A 23,098-nucleotide genomic window follows, 5' to 3' on the forward strand; every position below is an offset into this window, starting at 1 on the left:
TCAACTTCACAAATATTTCCAAAGGGCTTGAAGGCAGTTTGAAACATTTACTCTCATCTCTGATTTTTAAAAATAATTACGTGCCTAATTTGGAAAACTTTTCTTGAACTTTGAGTATGTATAAACTACTGATTTAGATGTACTTTTAAGTCAAACTAGACACACTAGAGAAGCCATTTTCTAAGCAAAGAGACACTTCAACTCTCTTACGCAAAGAATCACATATAATGTATTCTGACGATGGTCACATATGATGATGCATTCTGAAACTATGAGTCTTATTGTGCCTACTATTTTGACTATATCTTTAAGAAGTATTGCTAAGGGGTATAAACATGCTCTAGTAGAGGCTTCTGAGTTTGAAGCACACATAAAAACAGTCTAAGATATAACAAATCTTAATCTCTTAGTGTTATGTAAGTCTTTGTGATTTTTTAAAAATTTTTTAAATTTATTTTTGAGAGAGAGAGAGAGAGAGAGAGAGAGAGAGAGAGAGACTGAGCAGGGGAGGGACAGAGAGAGAGGAAGACACAGAATTGGGAGCAGGCTCCAGGCTCTGAGCTGTCAGCACAGAGCCTGATGCGGGGCTCAAACTCACAGACTGCGAGATCATTACCTGAGCTGAAGTCAGACGCTTGACTGACTGAGCCACCCAGGCGTCCCAGTCTTTGTGATTTTTATATTAATTCGTCAGGAGGTGCATTTCCTAATAATCCACATGAAAGTTTGAATATTCTGCCACTGTATCAATGATATCCTGAGGCTGTCATGCTTTTTTGGGGGAAAACACTTTCCTTCCTCAGTGAGAAATAAATCAGAAGTGACTCATGGCAAAAGGAAGTCCATAGGGCAAGGGGCGTTCACTCTGATGATGTTTTGACTCTTAATTTCTTTATGTCTTCTCCTTTTTTTAAAAAATTTATATCCAAGTTAGTTAGCATATAATTCAATAATGATTTCAGGAGTAGAATCCAGTGACTCATCACCTACATATAACACCCAGTGCTCATCCCAACAAGTGCCCTGCTCAATGCCCCTTGCCTATTTAGCCCATCCCCTCACTCAAGATCCCTCCAGCAACCCTCAGTTTGTTCTCTGTATTTAAGAGTCTCTTATGTTTTGTCCCTCTGCCTATTTTTATATTATTTTTGCTTCCCTCCCTTATGTTCATTTGTTTTGTATCTTAAATTCCACATATGAGTGAAGTCATATGAAATTTGTCTTTCTGTGACTAATTTTGCTTAACATAGCACACTCTAGTTCTATCCATGTTATTGGTAATGGCAAGATTTCATTCTTTTTGATTGACAAGTAATATTCCATTGTATCTATGTACCACATCTTCTTCTTTTTTTTTATTTAACTTTATTTTTTATTTTTTAAAATATACATCCAAATTAGTTAGTATATAATGAAGCAATGATTTCAGTAGATTCCTTAATGGCCCTTACCCATTTAGCCCATCCCCCTACCACAACCCCTCCAACAACCCTCAGTTTGTTCTCCATATTTATGACTCTCTTTTGTTTTGTCCCCCTCCCTGTTTTTATATTATTTTTGTTTTCCTTCCCTTATGTCCATCTGTTTTGTCTCTTAAAGTCCTCATATGAGTGAAGTCATATGATTTTTGTCTTTCTCTGACTCACTAATTTCACTTAGCATAATACCCTCCAGTTCCATCCATGTAGTTGCAAATGGCAAGATTTCATTCCTTTTGATTGCTGGGTAATACTCCATTGTATATGTATATCACATCTTCTTTATCCATTCATCCATCGATGGACATTTGGGCTCTTTCTGTACTTTGGCTATTGTTGATAGTGCTGCTATAAACATGGGGGTGCATGTGTCCCTTCGAAACAGCACACCTGTATCCCTTGGATAAATGCCTAGTAGTGCAATTGCTGGGTCGTAGGGTAGTTCTATTTTTAATTTTTTGAGGAAGCTCCATACTGTTTTTCAGAGTGGCTGCACCAGTTTTCATTCCCACCAGCAGTGCAAAAGGATTCCTCTTTCTCTGCACCCTCGCCAACATCTGCTGTTGCCTGAGTTGTTAATTTTAGTTATTTTGTTTGTTCCCTCCTTTTAAGAAGCATTAGTAGGTAATGTGATTTGCAACTTAAAAGGAGAGGATAAGACTTCTTTGGTTAGAAAGGAAAATGAATCTTTGGTTGAGATGGACACAGTTTTAGGGACATGCTAGTGCATAATCAATGCTTTTAACAATAATAATGATTTGAAGGATCTACAATAAATCAATTTCCAGTTTTAGTTTGACCAAGAATCATCTGGGGTATTGATTCCTAAATCCCACTCCGAGATTGCCATTATGCAAGACAGGCTGGGGTGGGATTCAGCAATTAATTTCTTTAACAGACTCCCCACGTGAATCTAATATGATATGTCTAAGGAAAACACTTGTAGAAATACTCACCTGTGGGAGTATTAACCGACATTTTTGTCTTTTTTTTTTCTTTTTTAGCTGGTTATCTTGCATCTTACCTACCAGGTTTTCTTTATTTTATTTTATTTTATTTTATTTTATTTTATTTTATTTTATTTTATTTATTTTTTGTTATTTTTTCCTTTAGTAACTTTTTTAAGTTAAAAAACCATGGTAGGAACCCAACATGGCATCTACTCTCTGAAGAAATATCTAAGTGTATATATAATTCAGTATTGTTAACTATAGGCACAATGTTGTGCAGCAACATTAGAACTTAATCATTTTACACTACTGAAACTTCCCCATTTTGGAATTCCCCTGAATGTTTTGCTTTTGCAGCTTTCGTATCGCAATTATTTTCTTTTTAATTTTTTTAATGTTTATTTATTTTTGAGAGAGAGAGAAAGACAGAGACAGAGCACGAGTGGGAGTTGGGGCACAGAGAGAGGGAGACACAAACCGAAGCAGGCTCCAGACTCTGAGCCACCAGCACAAAGCCCAATGCAGGGCTCGAACCCATGAACCACAAGATCATGACCTGAGCCGAAGTCGGACACTTAACCGACTGAGCCACCCAAGTGCCCCATGGTATTGCAATTCTTTAATCAGGTTCTATTTATTGTATGTAGGACTACTAAAATGCATATATTCTGGTCCAATTAACTTTACCAAAGTTATCTTTCTGAAAGATTTTCCTAAGGAGTGTGAATTCAGAATTAATCTGAACTCTTAACAAGATTCACATAACATGAAGCACTGAGAGAAAGTAATACAGACAAAAATTAAGAGTTGATTTTTATCAGGCTGTTTGGTAGAAGGTGCTCCTGAAGCAACACATACTGAACATGCCATGGCAATTGCTTAACTTCAGGTATCATTTGCATTAACTGAAAATGTTTGCACAGCACTGTCATAAGGATTATTGAAGAATATGACACGCTGGGCATGGCCTGACAGGGGGCTCTTGTGTCTTGTGTCTCTGATTCACAGTGCAAGGTTCCCTTTTTAGTTTCCTCATGTGCAGACCTGTGTGTGTGGTCACTAACCATTTACCGGAGGGAAGTGATTACATCTAAAAATAAAATATAACAAATCTGAGGGAGAGGCTAGGGTTTCAACTTTGGAGTCTGTGAAGTTGTCAACAGTCTACTGTTAAACCTAAATATACGAAGGATAAATTGAGTCTTTTAATTGCTTTATTTTAACTCTATAGTATATTTAATGATACGTGGAATATTGTTCCAGTTGGGATAGAATTCAAGAGTAATATGTAAAGATGCAATACAACTTGAATTTTAAAATCTTGAAGCCATTAAGAATTCAGTTATTTCTTATTCTTTTATCAGTTTTACTATTACATTGATATTATGAGTTAAGGCATATTTATATATTTTCATATTGTAGATAAATAATTTGAATGTGGCAGTTTTAGCTCAGTTGTCAAAAGAGAATCATATTAAAGAGAAGAGAATTGTATTAAAAACATACATTGTATAGATCTTAAAATCTGCATTAAATTTTCTTAAAACTTTCCACTGTGATAGAAGTTTATGTATTATGTTTATGTAATTAAAGTTTCCTCTTTTTCTTTTACTTTCCTAAATCTGGTCTAAGGCCAAGTACTGAGTTATCATCAAAAATAATAAAAACAGAAGACCAGAGTAAGGAAAGGCAGCAAAAAACATACCCCAAAAACAAAACAAAACAAAACAAAACAAAAAACAAACCAGACTTGATAAAAGGAGAGATGATAGAATGCCATTTCTTTTACTTATGGTAAAACTTCATGTTAAGTGTCTAGATGGAATTGATTATAAACTTAGGCCCTAGACCATACACATATACCTTTTAAAGCTAGTTTACTATCAATTATAAGGAAAAACTGTTATTCTGAAATTTGGCTTTTATTAATTGAAACACACTGCACTCTTAATTAAACTCAAGAGTGGAAAGTGTGCTATCGTATGGAGAGTTTTGTGTTTTTAAGAATTCCTCATGTTCAGTGTGGTGCCATGTAACTGACAAATATGCTATGTAACTCCTAAATTTTTAAAGTGGAGGAAAATTTCACAATTATAAATAAATATTATAGGTCCTAACCAGGTATTCTTTGGAGGAACAGCTTTGTTTTAAAAGCAACAACAAGGGGCGCCTAGGTGGCTCAGTCGGTTAAGCAGCCGACTTCGGCTCAGGTCATGATCTCGCGGTCCTTGAGTTCGAGCCCCGCGTCGGGCTCTGTGCTGACAGCTCAGAGCCTGGAGCCTGTTTCAGATTCTGTGTCTCCCTCTCTCTGACCCTCCCCCATTCATGCTCTGTCTCTCTCTGTCTCAAAAATAAATAAACGTTAAAAAAAAAATAAAAAAATAAAAACAACAACAACGACGACAAACCCACAAGATGCTATAAGGATTTTGTGATCTTTTGTGACTTTTCTGTTAAAATAGCTGTGTTCTCACTTTTTTTGTTTTCATGTTTGGTCACTTTTCCATATTATTTTTGTTATATTCTGGTCCATCGATCTTTACCTATTATTTATTAACCAGTGTTTTTCTCCGAACCTGGGACACTCTGTAATCCTTTTCAAAGATATTGTCAAAGTAGGAAATGTACAGGGGCCTGCGGGCAACCTGTAACAATAAAATAAAAAGGACTGCTTCCCCTGCAGTCCAACGGGAAGTCTGTTTTAGTCTTTTTTTAGAAAGTGTGAAACACCTAAAGGTCTTCTTTGCTCTATTTATGAAAAGAAAAGAAACCAATTCTGTCTCTTGGGTAAATTGCTACTTTTCACGTTCCAGACTCTAATCTTGAGGCAAATGCTGTGTTATAGGTTTTGTTACTAAAGGTAAGGAAAACAATTTTCTTTAACGCATGTTAGAAAAGAAGAGTGATAAATAGAACATCTATGCAGCTAGACAGATTTTAATTGTGATTTTACAGGTAATAATAGCTCCATAATGTATTGAATGTGTACTTCTGAAGATATGAAGAAATAGGAAAAATAAAGCAAGAAAAATGGACGAGGGAGAGAAATGTTGAGATTTCTCAGGAGGTAGTCCTTTCCCATCTTTTCTTCTCAACTCATTCTGCGTGTAATCTCTTCCGTCCTCATGGCTTTAAATGTGATTTATATTCTAGTACTCCCAAATTTACTTCACACACTAGACCTCTGTTTTGAGTTCCATGCCTGTATTTCTATCTATCAATAACTTAACAATTTGAATTTCTTAATGGCACTTCCAACTTAACATTTCTTTCTTTTAAGTTCATTTATTTATTTTGAGAGAGAGAGAGTGTGTGTGGGGGGGGGTGGGGAAGCAGGGGAGGGAGGGAGGGAAGGAGAGAGAGAGAGAGAGAGACAGAGAGAGAGAGAGAGAGAGAGAGAGAGAGAGAGAGAATGAGAATCCCAACCAGGCTCCATGCTGAGAGCACGGAGTTTGAACTCACGAGCCTCAAGATCACAAGCTGAGCCAAAATCAGGAGTTGGATGCTTAACTGACTGAGCCACCCAGGCGCCCCCAACTTAAGCTTTCTAACTCCTTCTCTCTTCCACCACAGATTAATTTATTCATTGACAAATCTTTTCTTCCTCAAGCGGGACTCATTTACAAAAACTAAATTTTTACCCAGACAGCTAAGTGAACCAATTCCCCTTCCTCCCTACATTCAGTCCTTTATCAGGTTATGTTGATTCTTGCATCTCAATTACTCCCCCTGTTTTCATCTTCCACTGTCACCTCTTTAATCCATGCTACCATCATACCTGGCATCACTGAGTATTAGCATGTGAGCAGGGTTGCCGGACAAAATATAGGACGCTGTGTTAAATCTGAAGTTTAGATAAATAATGAATTTTTTAAGTGTAAGTATGTCCCAAACATTGCATGGAATATACCTATACTAAAAATATCTTTGTTATTTATCTGACATTCAAATTTAATGAGTATCCTGTTTTGGTTTCCTTCTGTATTTGGCAATCTTACATGATATGAAGGGAGGAGAGGTTGTTTATTATGTATAGGGTGGGCAGGGAAGGCTGCCCTCATGAAGGGACATTTAAGCAGAAACATGAAAGTTGTGAGAGACTGAGGGATGTGAACACCTGGAAAGAAGCATATACCAAGGTCCCAAGGAAGGAAGGTCCCACCTGCTTGGCAGGTGGCAGAAATAACAAGAAAGACTAGGAGACTGTAATCAGGTGAATGAGGAGGAGAAGGTGAAGGCACATTTGCTACTGAGAAATGCATCTGTGCTCCGTATGTTACCAAAATCTGATTTCTTTTTTTCTTTTTTTTAACATTTATTCATTGCAAAGAGAGACAGAGTGTGAGTGGGGGAGGAGCAGAGAGGGAGGGAGTCAAGGAATCCGAAGCAGGCTCCAGGCTCTGAGCTGCCAGCACAGACCCTGACACGGGGTTAAAATCCTCGAACCATGAGATCATGACCTGGGCCGAAGTCGGACACTTAACCGACTGAGCCACCCAGGTGCCCCCTAAAATCTGATTTCTAACTTTGCGAGATCAAAGGCTGGACCTTGGGATCTAGTAAATTCACCAAAGCAATAAATACTGCCCTGTGAGACTTCTTGGGAGATGGTTGACCCTTGCCCTAGAGGACTCTTCCCAGAAATGTGAACAGGTAGGCTTATGAAAGTATATCTTTAAGTAACATGTCTTCCCTAAAGACTTCTATAATTGACAGTTAGGTGAATATTGTGATGTCATATTATACCTTAAATACATTGTTATTTAAATACAAATGTGTGGAAACGTGCACTTTAGCAAAGTTAAAATATAACTTATATTTCCACTAGAAAAATTATATATTTTCTTTCTTTGCCATCAGTAAGGTAGTATATAAATAGCTTAATATTAAGAATCTTTAACACATTGTAAGAAGTGTAACAGAATGCATTTATATTTATTTTTCATCATGCCTCCAATGTTGACTGTTCTTTTTGTCTTTGTAGTGCATAAGTAATAACCTTGCCTCCTGGCTTTTCCCAAAGGCCAGAGGCCTTTGTGGCCATGGAGAGTGACTAGTCTGTTTGCAGTATGAACATCAGCAACACACACAAATCTTCTAGGTATTAAATCAGCCGAAAAAAAAAGAAAAACTAAAAGAATGGGTTTTAACCAGCTAGGCTTCTTAGTTGTTTGAGAGGATAAAGAAGTAATTCAACATGCCTTCAGTGAATAGTAAGAAAAAAAAAGTGAGAAAGCGGAACTCAACATGTCTTCAGCGAATACTATATTAAACTAAAGATTTTTGTGTGAATGGGTATAGAAATAAGTATCAGAACAATGATAGGAAATATAGGTTTCAAAAAACAGGTGAACTAATCTCAAAGAGAATACTTAGCAATATAATGGAAGGCTCAGCCAGCAGGTAGGAACACAGTATAAGGATTTAGAGATTAAGGGAACAAGGGATTTTTTTTAAAGCAACCTTGAAACTGAGAGCCTGAACAAAATGCATTTCTACTAAAGAATAGAGTGTCATAGATACTCTTACTTTGTTTAGAATGTGGTTTTAGGAAGCAGTGTTTAATACAGAGAAAAAGTTGTCTGGCTTCTTAGGAAAGAACCTATTTCTTACAGGAAATGGGTTTTATTTCAACTTCGCCATTGAGTCACTAGGTGATCTTGGGCAAAGTTGTCTAACTTTTCATGAATAATTTGTTCTTAGGTCCTCAGGATTCTAATTTTTAGAGAGATATAAGAGTAAAATATTTTTTTAAAAGTATGTATTTTTTTGGTACATAATCAAGGTAAAATCTAGATAATCTACCCATATGAGACCTAGACGCCCTCCTTTGAATATCCTTCTGACCCCGTGAGCTACCCAGGTCCTTCAAGCCAGTTCAGGAGGAAGGTGGGTCTGATAATCACTAACAATATCTTAGAATGAATTTGTCAAAAACCTTTGCATTTGCTCTTCAAAAGGTCTGTCGATTAAGGGTCCCTAAGTAGTGCATGTTTCATGGTGAAATTTTAGTAGTAATTACTTTTGGAACATTCCAGAGAGCCTTTGCAGTGACACTGCTGCAATGATTCTTCTCTGTCTACCTGTTGGGATGACATTTGGATCTTATCAGTTGTTCTTTAAGGTATATGCACATTCACTCAAGAAGTGTGCTTTACTTTATTTTAAAATATATGTGTCAATATTTATAGAAAATAATACAGCCAACTTGTGAGAGCCACATCTACTGCTTTGCCATTTGTATGCAACGGATCCCTAAGACTCATGCATTCAGATGATGGCACCTTGAATCTTACCCCCAAATAATTAACATTTAGTTTTCCTTTATTTTGTTCAGGTTTTCACAATAAAGCACATGCTCTAAATATGTGAAGCTACATTTGATTTTCATAAACTAAAGATTTTAGTGGAGACTTACTTTCATGAATATTGCTGGAAATGTTGAATTCCATTCATTTCAAAGTGACAGGTTTATTACTTTGACATCATCATATGTTCATTAAGTCTTTGGAAGAATTTAAGACAGACATGTATTGTTTCCAAGTTGGTAGTAGGCCAACAGACCCCTTAAGATGAAAGTATCATAGTAGAAACTCCCTTTCTGCTGTCATGAGATTTGTTTTGTCAATCATCTGTTGGGCTTTCCCTACATATGTTGTGGAGAATTTAAAGTTAATCTCATTTATTACAGTCATATAGTCATTCAAAGTCACTATAAAAATTTGATTAGAATTTCAGTTTTGTTTTTCAGGAATCATTTTTAGCTTAGTTTCTTACAGACATGCTGTTTTCCTCATGTTGATGAGGTACTACACATACAAAGCATCAATCTTAGATGCATAGTGCAGTGAATTTTTTACATACACATTTAGACATCTGTGTAACTGCCCCTCAGACCAAATTATAGAATGTTTCCAGAACCCCAGAAGGCTTTCCTCTATCTTCTTTCAGGTAATATCCCACCAAGGTAGCCAGTACTCTGATGTAGATTAGTTAGTTGTACAGTCTTTTGAACTTCATATAAATGAGATTATACAGTCTGTATTCTTTTGGGAATGGTATTCTTTTTACTTAATAATGTATCTGTCAGATGCATTCCAGTTGTTGCATGTGTCAGAAGTTTATTCTTTTTTATTGCTATACAATTTTTCATTGTATATAACCACAATTTATTCATTTATTCCCTTGTCAGTGAACATTTGGGTTTCCATTTTTATCTTATTATGAGTAATGCTACAAATGAATATTCTCTTCTAAAAGGGATATTTACACTCATTTTTTTATGCTCATTTTTCTTGGGCCATTGAATTTCCAAGTCAAAGAGTTCATGTGTATTTAGCTTTAGTGAACACTGTCAGTTTTCTGAAGTGGTTGCATTGATTTCCACTCTCACAAACCATGTGGGGGAGTTCTTTTGCTCCACATTCTCATCAAAACTTGGTGCTGTCAGTTCTTTAATTTTTAGCCATTTAGTGGGATCTGATCATGGTCCTACTTTGCATTTCCTAGATTACGAATGATGTTGAGCACATTTTCACATGTAGGTTGGGAACGTGGATCTTCACTTTTGTGAAGTGTTTAGATTTTTTGTGAGTTTTCGAAACAGTTTTTAGTCTTTTTTTCTTGATTTATGGGAGTTCTTGTTTATTCTGGTTATGATATGTTATTGGATAGACATATTGCAATAGTCTGTGGCTCCTTTTCACTCTTTTAATGTCCTTTGATAAATATTTTAATTTTAATGAATTCCAATTTATCAATCTTTTGTAATTGGTGCTTTCGGTGTCCCCTTACGAAATCTTTACTACTCCAAGTTTGTGAAGATCTTATGTCTTTCTGTAGCCCTTTATTGTTTTACATTTCACATTTAGGTCTAATATCATCTGTAATTAATTTCTCTGCATGGTGTGAGGTAAGGATCAAGATTTAGTGTTTTTCTATATGGAGATCCAGTGGACCCAGAAACATTTATTGGAAAAACAATCCTTTTCCCACTGAATTACAGTGGCACCTTTGTGGTAAATAAGAAGACCACATGTTCTCGGGTCTGTTTTGGACTCTACTCTGTTCCCTTGATCTCTTTATATGTGTCCCAATACCACATTATAGAAATTTCTGGTATCTGATAGTGTAATTGTCTGGCTTGTTCTTCAATTTTGTCTTAACTATTCTAGTTTTCTTGCTGTTCCATATAAATTTGAGAATCAGCTTGTCAGTTTCTTGCACACACACACATATGCTCACCCACACAACCCTTTGGTATTATACTGATTCTAGAGATAAAACTGACAATTGACACCTTAGCAATATTGAGTCTTCCAGTGTAAATACTTGGTTTAACCTTTCAGTTATTTAGGACTTAAATCTCCCTCAGCACTGTTCTCTAGTTTTCAGTACAAAGATCTTGAGGAGATGCTTGGTTTTTATAAAAATGACTATGAATTCAGATTAAAAAATTTGGTAAAGTTTACAAAATATCCAATTTTACTATCTATTCAAATCTGCAATCATGTTAATATTTCTGAAATAGGAATTTCCAAAGTAGCTAAGTAGTCTCTGAGATTATTCAGTACTACAATTTCACGTGTTTGTATTGCAGTTTTTAAATCTGATTAAGTGACAGCACTATTTAGAATCTGATTCATTCTTTTAGTTAAATATATTTAGATGATGCTCTGTCACCACCCCTGAAGTTCATGATACATTTGTTAAATGAAGGGCTGAGGAGCTGAGCAGTTGAACTGAGATTCAGTACTTTCCACTTTCCAGAGAGCAAGAAAGCAATTTAGTTTTAAGCAGTTTATCTCCCTCACTGGGTGTTGTATGGCAGCCAATTTGACAATACATTGTATTTAAAAAAAAAAAAAACACTTTTAGGTCAATAAACTCAACCAGGATTTTAGACTTGGAGAATTAAGAATGTGATTGTGTGATGCCATAATAGTTAATTAATTATTTTTAGAATATCTGTCCAGTTATATAGTTACCTTGACATATTCTAAAAATTTGCTGCATTTTTCTCACAATTGACTCTAACCTTCATAGAATCTAGCCTGAATTAGATTTAAGCATATCTCAGACAACAAAAAGCTAATGCATGCATATATATTACTTTATTAAGGTGTTGTGGTAGTATTGAATGTATGCATTCGCTGTAAGTAGAGACTAATTTTACCTTTATTTTTTAAGTTTCATTAGGTGCCTTAGCACATAGTTAGTACTTTCTCAATGATTTTATCTAATTTTTAAAAGTATAGGCCACTTTTGTATGGCAGATGTCTTTGCTTTGTAATTTTATTGTGATAATTTCCATCTGTGTTGCTGCTTTAGTCAATTCAAGCTGTTCTAGGAATGTCCTAGGTTGGGTGGCTTAAAGAATAGACATTAATTTCACACAGTTCTGGAGGCTGGGAAACTTCAGGTCAGGGTTCCAACATGGCCAGATGCTGGTGAGGGCCCCCTTCCTGGTGTCCTTATATGGTGCAGAGAAAGGAGGAGATATTGTTTCTCCATCCCCTAAGGACGCCAGCTCCATCATGAGAGCTCTACTCGTATGACCTCGTCCAAACCTAATTACCTCCCAAAGGCTTCACCTCTAAATAATACCTCATTGGGGATCAAAGCTTCAACATATGTATTTTGGGGGGACACATTCAGTCCATAGTAGTCCCCTTCTCTAAAGTGTAGTATCACCTGACAAGAAAAGTTGAATCAAATTTGTGTTCAAATATAGTAGCAGTTCATTTGTTTTAATATTAGAATATATTTTGCATATGAAATTTTAATGATGTTAAAGCTGATTTCCTAATGTCAAAAGTGTACAGCAACAATTAGAAAATTAGAGTAATATAGCAGTAGTAGTAATGATAGCTAACACAAGCATTCACTCTGCACCAGCCACATGTAACCCTCACAAACTCACAGATACTCTGAGGGGGGTAATATTCTTATCCCCAATCTATAGAAATTTAACAAAATTGCTTATTATTTTCATTTTATCTTAAGTTTCTAGTTGTATTGTCTGATTCAAACTTATTGAAAAAAATTGATGACAAATGCAGTGCAAATCTTCAATTTTTTTTTTAATAGAAAAACAGTGTCCTGTACTGAGAACAGAAGGACATCAGTTTCCACAGGACAACAGAGATAAACTTGAAGTTTCAGGTGAGCTTTATCATCCTTTGCAAAGAAGCATTTTGTATAAAATTATCAGCACATGTGGAGTTTATCACAAGTGATTCTTTGACATTATAATTTAGGCTGGTAACATCAGTATAAGAAAATAAAAAGAAGGAAGATAAATGATGTAGAAAAAAAAGAGCAGAGTACTATATTAACTAACAACAACTCAATTTCTTGGAGAAAAAAAGTTATTTAAAATCATAGAAGTTGTATCCATTGTAGAAATTTTGAAAAAAGAAAAGAAAATTTAGTAATAAAAGATCTCACTACCCAAATACAGCCATGATTCCTATTTTGGTATAACATTCCTATCTTCCTTGCTCTGTCTTCCTTTCCTCTCTCTCCCTCACTCCCTCTCTCCCTCTCTCTCACACACATACATAATCATGATACATATTTTGAATTTGAAATCAAAGCATTTACCCACATCAGTATATATTCTTCTAAGGCATGATTTTTTTTTTTTAAAACAGGACTGCTTAAATTTCAACTAAATTGCTGTAATATTTTTTTTAATGTTTATTTATTTTTGAAACAGAGAGAGACAGAGCATGAGCAGGGAAGGGGCAGAGAGAGAGGGAGACACAGAATGTGAAGCAGGCTCCAGGCTCTGAGCTGTCAGCACAGAGCCCGACACGGGGCTCGAACTCACAAACTGTGAGATCATGACCTGAGCCGAAGTCGGACACTTAACCAACTGAGCCACTCAGGCGCCTCTGTAATATTTTTTAGTTAACTAATTTCCTGTCTTAGACATCAGAGCTGCTACAATGAGCTACTATGATTATTTTCTTAAGATAATTCCTAAGTCAAAGAAAATTAACATTTGAGTCTTTTGCAACATATTTTATACTTCTGTAGCCTAAAAGGAGAAAAATGAAATCAAGAAATTTTGCTGAGCCCAAACAACAGGGTGTTATTTGAAATAAATCAGTCTATAGATAAGGACGACAAAAAATCCTATTTAAAAATCAATATCTCTGTGAGTTTCCTAATTTTAACAAAACTGCTGGATTAAATCATTTGTTACATTTTATAGGTTTTGACCTAGGAGAGAGCTTTTCTCTGAGACGTGCATTTTGTGAAGGTGATAAAACCTGTTTCAAATTGGGAAGTGCATTTCTTTTTAGAGATACCACGTAAGTAAATTTTTCTTTACATTTTAATAATATTACATGAACTATTTTCTAAGAAAATTTCAAATAATTTGTTTAAAAAATAAAAAAAAATCTTCTCAATGGTGTCATACTCACTTGAATGCTGTGGTAACTGGGCTGTTTGTATATTTGTTGTTTTTAATAATCTTTGGAATCTGATCCTATCCTATGGTTATAAATGCCATTCACCCATACAGATATAGGCATAGTCTTTGCAGAATAGTAATTAAAACCATTTTGAAGAAGTATTATTTATGTTTAAAGTAGATATAACCAAAGTTAAATTTTAAAATGTGAACCTTAAAACAGAAGACGCAGTGTAGATTTCAAGACAAGAGGCTGATATTTATTGTAACTATTTTCTACGTTTACTATGCTTCATGATAAATTAAAACAAAAGAACCTAGCCTTTAGGTATTCCTTTTATATAAGGTGTAGCGTACATAATAACGTAAGATGATAACATCATTATAAGATGGTCTTGATACACATTTCATTTCAGAATTGATTTCCCAAACTTTTTCTTTCTTATCTTTATTATTCTTTTTCTACTGATAAACCTGAGATTAAAAAAAAAAAAGGTATTATGTACCATTTAAATACTGACAGTTGGTCAGCAACTATACAGGGCAATAAAAGTTCCCCATATGGTCTGCATACAGTTGGAGGATGGACACATAGTAATTCAAAAAGCTTGAGTCGTCAGGAAGGCAGATATAGCATATATGATCATGATATTTAGTCTTTGAGTCCAAGATGAACATTCCAGTTTATGAATGCACTGCAGTGAAATAAGCATTAAAACTCTGGTTTAATATACAACACAGATGTTTTTGTGTGAAAACATACATAGATGTTTTCACTTCTTGATGAGTAGCCTAACATTTAAATTACCAGAAAAGGTTGTTGAGAATCTTAGCATTTGGATTCTCAAAGGGGGATAGCATTAATTATCTTGTTGCCTATCTTCAGATGCTCTGTCTAAACTAGGTCCCTAGCTAACTTTTTCCTTGAGAAAAGTTAAAACCTTCTATTTTGTGATTCTTAAGATGATTTTAGTTTAATGATATGGTTCCTTAAAATTAAACTGCTCATTAATTGGTAAGAAATAAGAGTGCTAAGGAAAGGAGTGATCTGATATTGGGGGATATAATGGGTGATCGTCAGGCAGGGCACTTCAGCAGATATGACTGTACTGTTATGGGTGACTTTTAGGTGGCTTCACATGCAGGCATTAAACACTCAGAGAACAGCAGTCCCATGTTTAGGTATTCATATCCAGTAAAGAAAAGTCAATATGTAACATATATATGAATGTGTATATGTATATATATACACACACATGTATATGATACATGACTTTATGATACATAAAGTCAATATGTAACATATATATGAATATATATATGTACACACACATATGTATATGATACATAAAGTCAATATGTAACGTATATATGAATATATATATATATGATTTTAAACTAGTAGATAACCTTAATTAAAGAATTTAAGAAAGGCAAAAAATTCTGTTATAAAAATTAAAGTGCATTTTCTCTCCTGCCTTCTTCCTGACAATTTAAATTCCTCTAATTCTGTCCAGGTGGCTAAAGGATTGGAGTGAAAACTTTTTAAAATTCATTGGAACTGTATATGAGAAGATGTAGCTGATTTTAAGTAGTTACGTTGGAAAATTTCCTGCCACATTTAGGCAATGCTATTCCCCTTTGATATGTGTGGTAATAGATATAGCCACAACTTGACATTTATTTTTCAACCTTTAGCTCTAAATCATTGTGTGATCCCTGGGCTATCAATGTAAGTAAATTCCGTGGCTCTACAGGCAGAACCCTGGGACCTCCACTACAGGAAACTGGAGGGTATCTGCTTAAGCTGACTAGCAAGTGTCAAGTAGCTTGGCTCATCTCCATTTACATTTCACTCATTGAGCCAAGTATGCTAGGATGCTTCTCTTGCATGATGCCATTTTGATTTTTCAATAAGACTGGAGTAAAGTTGCAGCTATTTATGTATTTGTAAATAAGCTGCCTTGCAGAATCAGCATAGGAAAAGGCAGATGCTATTTTATGTGGAAAATGAGGATTCTCTCTGTGCCTGAGATTATTTTTATAGTTCTGTCATCTTCCAGGTGAGATTCATGAGGGGAGAGATTGAAAGAATGTGTTGGTCAGATACTTACTGGGCACCCTCAGTGCCTTGAGCCTGGCTTAATGCGGGAATCCCAAGGGCTACTTTTGTAGGGGCCCTTCGAATAAACATTGTACACTTAATGGTGATACATGCTCAAGGAACTTTGAGGGACTTTATGTATTTGATTTTATTTTAAATTTGTGTCCATTTCCTCAGTGTTCCTTGGGATAGAAAATGAAAGTATTTGTGGGCTTTAAAAGATTCATTTCCTTGGCTTCTTGTATCTACAACAAGTACCCTTGGTTGTGCACAAGAAATAATTCATTATTTCTGTACATATTGAGAGTTATATATCCCAGGTGATCATACTCTGATTATCTTTAAATTGTGTTTTGGCAATTATAAGGGCAAAATGGTGAAATTTTGAGAGAAAACATACACAAAACATGCATATACTACAGAGAACCTTATTTTCTTGGTATAATACAGTTCTTTCATTAGTTGTTTCTATAGAAACATGTTTTAAATAAAAATGTCCCAAATAACTAAATAAAAATGTCTTAGCAGTTGAATATTTTAGAAAGGTTGATAAATGTTGAATTCCCACATACTGTTGATTCTGAAGGGGCAACACTCTCTTATTTTGACTGGCCAATGAGGAAATCATCTGATTTCAAATGTACCAGGGAAGTGAATTACCCTGATTTGTTGATTTCAAGGATGGTAAAAAGCCTTATCTCTGAGGTTCCATGATTGATAGCTAGTGGCTATCTGGAATACTGTGTTGAGAAGGATTCTGAGGCCATTATTAGATTCAGCCAATTAGAATGGTATGATCCATTAGTGAAAGAGGCGAGACAGGAGTGCTGATGCGTGTTTCCAGTCTGTTGTCTCTTATTTGGAATGATTCCTATGAGCTGGTATCTTTTGCCACTGAACCAGTTCCTAAGAATGAGGGTACATGGGGCTATGTGTGAAAAAACAATAATCAACACAGATTAATAAGTTTTTATGAGTTTGAATAGTGTGGCTAGACACAGTGGCATAATCGACATGTATGGTCCCCTTTGCTTTCGTTACAAAGAAATAAATCTCCAGTGAAGAGGAATCTTCTCTCTCTCTGTTTCATTAAATTGATGATTACTCTCTGGAAACAAGGGCTATTTCTTTTCACAGCTTTACGTGGAAAAAAAAAGAGCTCATAGGAGCTATTCTCATTTTCATTTTATGTTTTTATAAACATAATAATCCTCCACAAGGAGGAAACCCCAAATTATATATTTGGAAGATGGGTAGTTTTTTTTTGTTAGGAGTTATTTGAGTTCTCTGAACCTTAACAGTTCCCTTAGAAACAATCCTAAGTATGGGGAAAGCTGTTTTGTATATTAAAGCATGATTTATACCTTGTCTGTGCTAGTGTTGAATGATTCACCCTATGCTCATGTCTTTTCTACATGGACCTTTATGTTACTTCCAGATTTTATCATTATAAATAACATCACAACATCCAGGAAGGTTATTTTTCTCTGTGTTTAGAATTATTTCCATAAGATTGATTTTTCTCAGTGGAATTACTAGTTCATTTTTAGAGATCTTGATATATACTTCTAATTATGTTTCATCATTGTTTTATCCTTCTGTATAATACCCAGTATCTTTGGTAGCATTAGACATTATCATTTAAAACTTTTGTCATTAAGTTTTGTTTTTTCAACTAAAAGCTTGTAGCAATTACAAGTAAAAGCAGTAGCTTACTACATAAGTATTAGGGGTTTCTGAAATGCTTCTGTTCTGCTAACAGTTGAATAAAAGGTAGCATTCAATAAGTCACTGTAATTAATACGAGGTAGCGTGGAGCTCATTCTTTTATTCAAAAAGCATTTATTGAGTTCACTGTGGACTCTGCTAGGCTCTCAGATTACAATGGTGAAAGAATGTGGGTCTAGTCTTGCCTTCTGGATCCTGCTGGAGAGACACATGGCACAAGGAAAAACTGCACTTTTCTCTTGCCTTGATCAAGGATCTGAGATGTGTTGCCTTCTATCATCAAGCACGGGCCATGGGACTCAGTACCACCCATTTCCTCATAAAGGGCAAACTTCCTTTAGCATCTCACACAAGGCTGTTTTTCAGTCTTTCCCTCATAAGGACAGGTTTTCTAACTCATCTTTCATTTTTATTGCTCTTTGGGACCTCTCCAAGCTCTCAAAACCAGTTAAAATCTGTGGCTCTAAAAACTATGTTTAGAACTCTCGCACTGAAGCTTCTAATCTTTGAATGTTTCAGGAGGATTACTTCACAATTCCATAAAAATATAGGGAATTATTATTTATACGTCCCTTGGGTTTTCATTTGGGCCATCCTATCATTCTGTAGATAAGAACTTTCCCATGTAAGGAAAAGTGACTTAATTAAAAAGTTGTCCAGCTGTTAGTATGAGATTGAATGACTGTTACACATAAGTTTTATGTATTTCCTCAATTGTAGTTTGCCATACCAAAAATGTGAGGTAAGCCTTTAAGTCTGATACTCTTTTTTTTTAATTTTTTTTTTAATTTTTTATTTTTGAGAGAGAGAGAGAAAGAGTGTGATTGGAGGAGGGACAGAGAGAGAGGAAGACACAGAATCCGAAGCAGGCTCCAGGCTCTGAGCTGTTAGCACAGAGCCTGACATGGGGCTCAAACTCACAGATTGTGAGATCATGACCTGAGCTGAAGTTGGGCACTCAACCAACTGAGCCACCCAGGTGCCCAAGTCCAATATTCTTAAGATGAAAAGAAAAGCCTTATAGGTTCACAATTACTGAATTCTTTAAATCATACAATATAGCCAAATTATATATATTAGAACAGAATTTTTTAAAATGTTATTTTATTTATTTTGAGAGAGAGTGAAAGGGGAGGGGTAGAGGGAGAGGAAGAGAGAATCTTAAGCAGGCCCCATGCTGTCAGTACGAAACACCACATGGGGCTTGATCCCATGAACTGTGAGATCATGACCTGAGCCAAAATCAAGAGTCAGATGCTTAACTGACTGAACCATCCAGGCATCCCTAGAACAGAATTTTAAGAGTATGATTAGACAGATTTTAAGGATGCCTGGAAATATTTACATCTCCATCACAAGAACCTATCTTAAGAATCAATGTTATTTTTTTCTAGCAAATTTAGGGATGTTAATATATTCCAGTAACAAATTGCTTTGTATAGAAATGGCTACTAAAATGTAATATAATATGAAATTTTGGAAACATTTAATATTATCATCATCAAATTTTAAAAAGTTGTGATTTTTCTCCTTCAGATTTCATATAATTCAATATTGTTTGGGGAAAGGTAAAAAATGTCAGTAATTGATCATATGTGTATAGATTCTACAACATTCATATCTATTTTATTTTTGTTTTATTTTATTTCATTTCATTTGTTCATATGTTTCATTTGAACATTTAACATGAGATCTACCCTCTTAACACATTTTTAAGTGTCCAGAGTATTATTACTGACTATAGGTACAGTGTTCAATAGGATATCTTTAGAGCTTATTTCCTATTTTATTATGGCCAATTGTATGAAATTATCTTACCTTAAAATGTCCTTATGGCAGTTACTTTGAGAATAGTAAGGTGCCAGTTAAATATACTACTTAGAAGTCATAATAATGCAAATGTCATCATAAAGTAATAAAATCAAGGTGTTTTACTTTGGTAATTACTTGGGCTAATTTGACAGGCATTGATTAATCTACTATTGTTAGATTATATATTTGATTCTTCTTCTTTCTTCACTTATTTTTCTATTCAATAAATCTAATCTCCTAAGAGACAGCAGAGCTTTGGCTTGGATGGGGGCTGTGAGTATGTATCTGTGGAGTGTGTAGTGCAGGTTCTCAGAGTATAGAAAAGAAAGAAGGCACATAAGCATGTCCCTCAAGTCCTATTAATCTTATGTGACCCATTAAAATGCTGTGAGGATTAATTAGTTATTAACCTTAGGTGGTTGCAAATGTATTGCTTTTACAATGGCTGTAAACCTAAATTTAATCATGATCTTAAGTTTATAAATTAGGCAGAGAATTGACTATAGTAATGCTGATGTTTTGTTATACTAGTGCTTAAGAATAACTTTATAAGAACTTGACAGATTTTTTTGTAGATTGAGCAAACCATCTGTGTTTAATAAAATAACATTGGATAGTGTAATCTTCATTCTGAGACAGAGAATCAGTGATGTACAATTTTGATTTCAATGATAAACTTTGAAATGTATGTCCATCAAGGAAGAATAATTGTGTTGGCTAATAAACCATTGATTTATTATCGTTTCAATTCCTTCAACTTAACCAGGAAAGATAATCAGAAAATAAGCATGGTTAGCCAAAAGCTGCTTATGTTATTTTGTGTGACTCAAATAAGCTTGGTACACCTTGTCTATTGCCTCATTAAAAAAATTTTTTAATGTTTATTTTTGAGAGAGAGGCAGGGAATGGGCAGAAAGAGAGGGAGACACAGAATCCAAAGCAGGCTCCAGGCTCTGAGCTGTTGGCCCTGACTTGGGGCTTGAACTCATAAACCATGAGATCATGACCTGAGCCAAAGTCAGATGCTCAGCCAACTGAGCCACCCAGGTGCTCTTATTGCCTCATTTTAGTTAACACTTACATTTCTTGAAGTACATTTGTTCCAGATTAGGTGAAATTTTTATAATTTTAAGCTAAAAAGCAATATATTGAAATAATTGACTTTAATCATTCCTCTCACCATGGCTATATCCATGCAATTTAGAAACAATCACAAGTTCAGTGAAAATTTCAATTAATACGGACATGTGTGGTAGTGCCATGTAGAATTCACATCTGGTTGGCTGAATATGAGATTGAATTGACCAGATCTTTTGCACCCAAGCTATTCCTCTTATTTGAACCATCTCAACCTCTGCTCTCTACTTCAGAATTTTCCTGCTTCAGCTGTCCTTTCTAGAGGCGACCCTCCTGGTTTCAAAGGTTAACCCCTTCACTTGTGCTCTTAATCTTCTCCTTGTCAGCCTCCTTTAATACCTTGATCCACCCATGATCTCCTTTGCTCTTCTGTTTTCAGTGTCCCTCTCCACAGTATCCTGGCCTCTTAGTCTACAAATATATACTTAATCCTTCGCTGTTCTAGAAACTTTTTCCCTTGACAGTCCCTTTCACTCCCAAACTTCCCAAAGGAATAATGTTACTGACCACTTTTACTTCCTCACACATCCCTTAGCCCCCTCATATTTAACCAGGAGTTCTTTTTTTTTTTTTTTTTAACATTTATTTATATTTAGGATGGCTCAAGCAGGGGGAGAGGCAGAGAGAGGGGGACAGAGCCTCTGAAGCAGGCTCTGCACTGACAGGCTGATAGTAGTGAGCCCATTTTGGGGCTCAAACTCAGGAACTGCAAGATCATGACCTGAGCTGAAGTTGGTTGGTTAACTGACTGAGCCGCCCAGGCACCCCACTGACCAGGTCTTCTTGAACACTGTGGAGATTTCTTTCAAAGTTGCTGGTGTCCACTGCCCTGTCTCGAATGTGTCTGACCTAAGTATCTCTCTACACTGCCTTTCTGTACCTGTTTCTCTCTATCTGTCATATTCTGCCCATCATTTTGGCCAATTTGAATCTTACATATCCTAGAAAGTTCAGTACACGCTCAACCTTCTAAATACACCCCTCACTGATGTCCTCAGGCAAAATTTCTTCCTCTTCTTCTCCTTCTCCTCCTCCTCCTCCTCCTCCTCCTCCTTCTTTTTTGTAGTTCAGTATACTTTTCATGTAGTGCTAATCTCATTCTGGCTCAGATAATCCAAATGTTCCCAGGTCCCATTACTGTTCGGTTCAAATGATGTCATATTGACATCAGTGCCTACACTGTGATGATTCCTACTCTACCTGCACAGCTATGGAACCTCAGTCCCCTCTTAAAAACATATCTTGTTATTTTGGGGAGCCCGAAGAGTTTTGCACATGTGCTTATATTCAAAAGAAAGTATACTCTTATCCTTGTGTTCTAATCTCCTTGTTTCTGCATGTCACCCCTGTGTTTGTTGGGAGACCTCTCCATGAAAATGCCACTCTGTTGGGCCCTAGCCAATCCTTACTCATGGCTGCTTAACCTCAGTCCTCAGGTGCCTGAGTTGCTCTGTGGCTTATAGCTAAGTGGGGTGTGTGTGTATGCTCTGGAGAGTGAAGACATGGGTTCAGTGATCCTCTCTCTAACTGTCCCCTGGACCTCAAGGCCATGTCCAAGGCATAAAGCATCATACTATATTGAACAAATTAGTCAAATCAACTCTTGACATTCTTTTTTTCTATGGGACTCAAAGCTCATAGATATATGGATTAGGCATTCCTCCCTATTATCTTTACATTTCTATCTCTCTTCTAATTTACCCATGATAAGAGTGTAAAATTCCCTTTGCTTACAAGGTATACAGAAAAAATATTTTATAATATACTCTCCCTATTATTTCTCAATTCAGCTTTAATGGCAGTGAATGAAGAAATTCTAACAAAGTATTTCATTTGATTCCTAAATGACACTGAAGACTCACTATGTGCCAGGCACTGAGGATTTAAGGATAAATAAAGACATGATACCTGGTGTTATTTCTGTCTGCAAAGATAGATATGTCAACAATTAGCTATTGTGGAATATAGTTGCAATCTTTAGATGTATGTATGTAGATGAAGATGAAGAACAGATGAAGCCATTTCGAGGGAACCAGGGAAAGCTTCACAAAAGATGTGAGAAGTAGAAGCTTGAACCATAAGAAGAATTTGCCAGGTGAGGCGGGGGCCAGTATGCGGTAGTTAGAGGGAGTATCATTTAAAGGTCAAGACAGTTTGAAGAATGGTAAGAAATCCCGTGTTGTGGTAGTGAACACAGGTGAGCAGAGTGTCTGCGGGACAGAGGAGGCTGCAAGGGCAGACTGAGGTGCTGTTCTGAGAGGACTTCTGTGCCAGCCTAAGGAGCTTGAACTTTATTGATAAAAATAAAGTGAAAGGTGAATAATTTGGACGATCTGAGGAGAAGCCACAGTACCACAGGTATACCTCAATAAAGCTGTCTAAAATAAAGTGAAGGTGTGAGAGCAATAGCATTACATTCTAGGGGGGAAAAACCCCAAACAGCTGAATATATGCCACTAGGAAA

At 35.8% G+C, this 23,098-nt stretch overlaps 1 protein-coding gene across 3 annotated transcripts in view; it reads left to right on the plus strand.

Annotated features, from left to right (window-relative positions):
- COL19A1 (collagen type XIX alpha 1 chain) overlaps nucleotides 1–23,098 on the plus strand; it is a 380,294-nt gene that overhangs the window by 13,261 nt on the left and 343,935 nt on the right. For all 3 annotated transcript variants that reach the window (XM_042939135.1, XM_042939134.1, XM_042939133.1), the window contains 2 exons: nucleotides 12,518–12,592; nucleotides 13,650–13,749. In XM_042939135.1, the coding sequence (XP_042795069.1) occupies nucleotides 12,518–12,592; nucleotides 13,650–13,749 (175 nt within the window). The remainder of the gene's footprint in view (nucleotides 1–12,517; nucleotides 12,593–13,649; nucleotides 13,750–23,098) is intronic.

Source organism: Panthera leo, chromosome B2, assembly GCF_018350215.1.
Source record: "Panthera leo isolate Ple1 chromosome B2, P.leo_Ple1_pat1.1, whole genome shotgun sequence".
Taxonomy (NCBI): Eukaryota; Metazoa; Chordata; class Mammalia; order Carnivora; family Felidae; genus Panthera; species Panthera leo.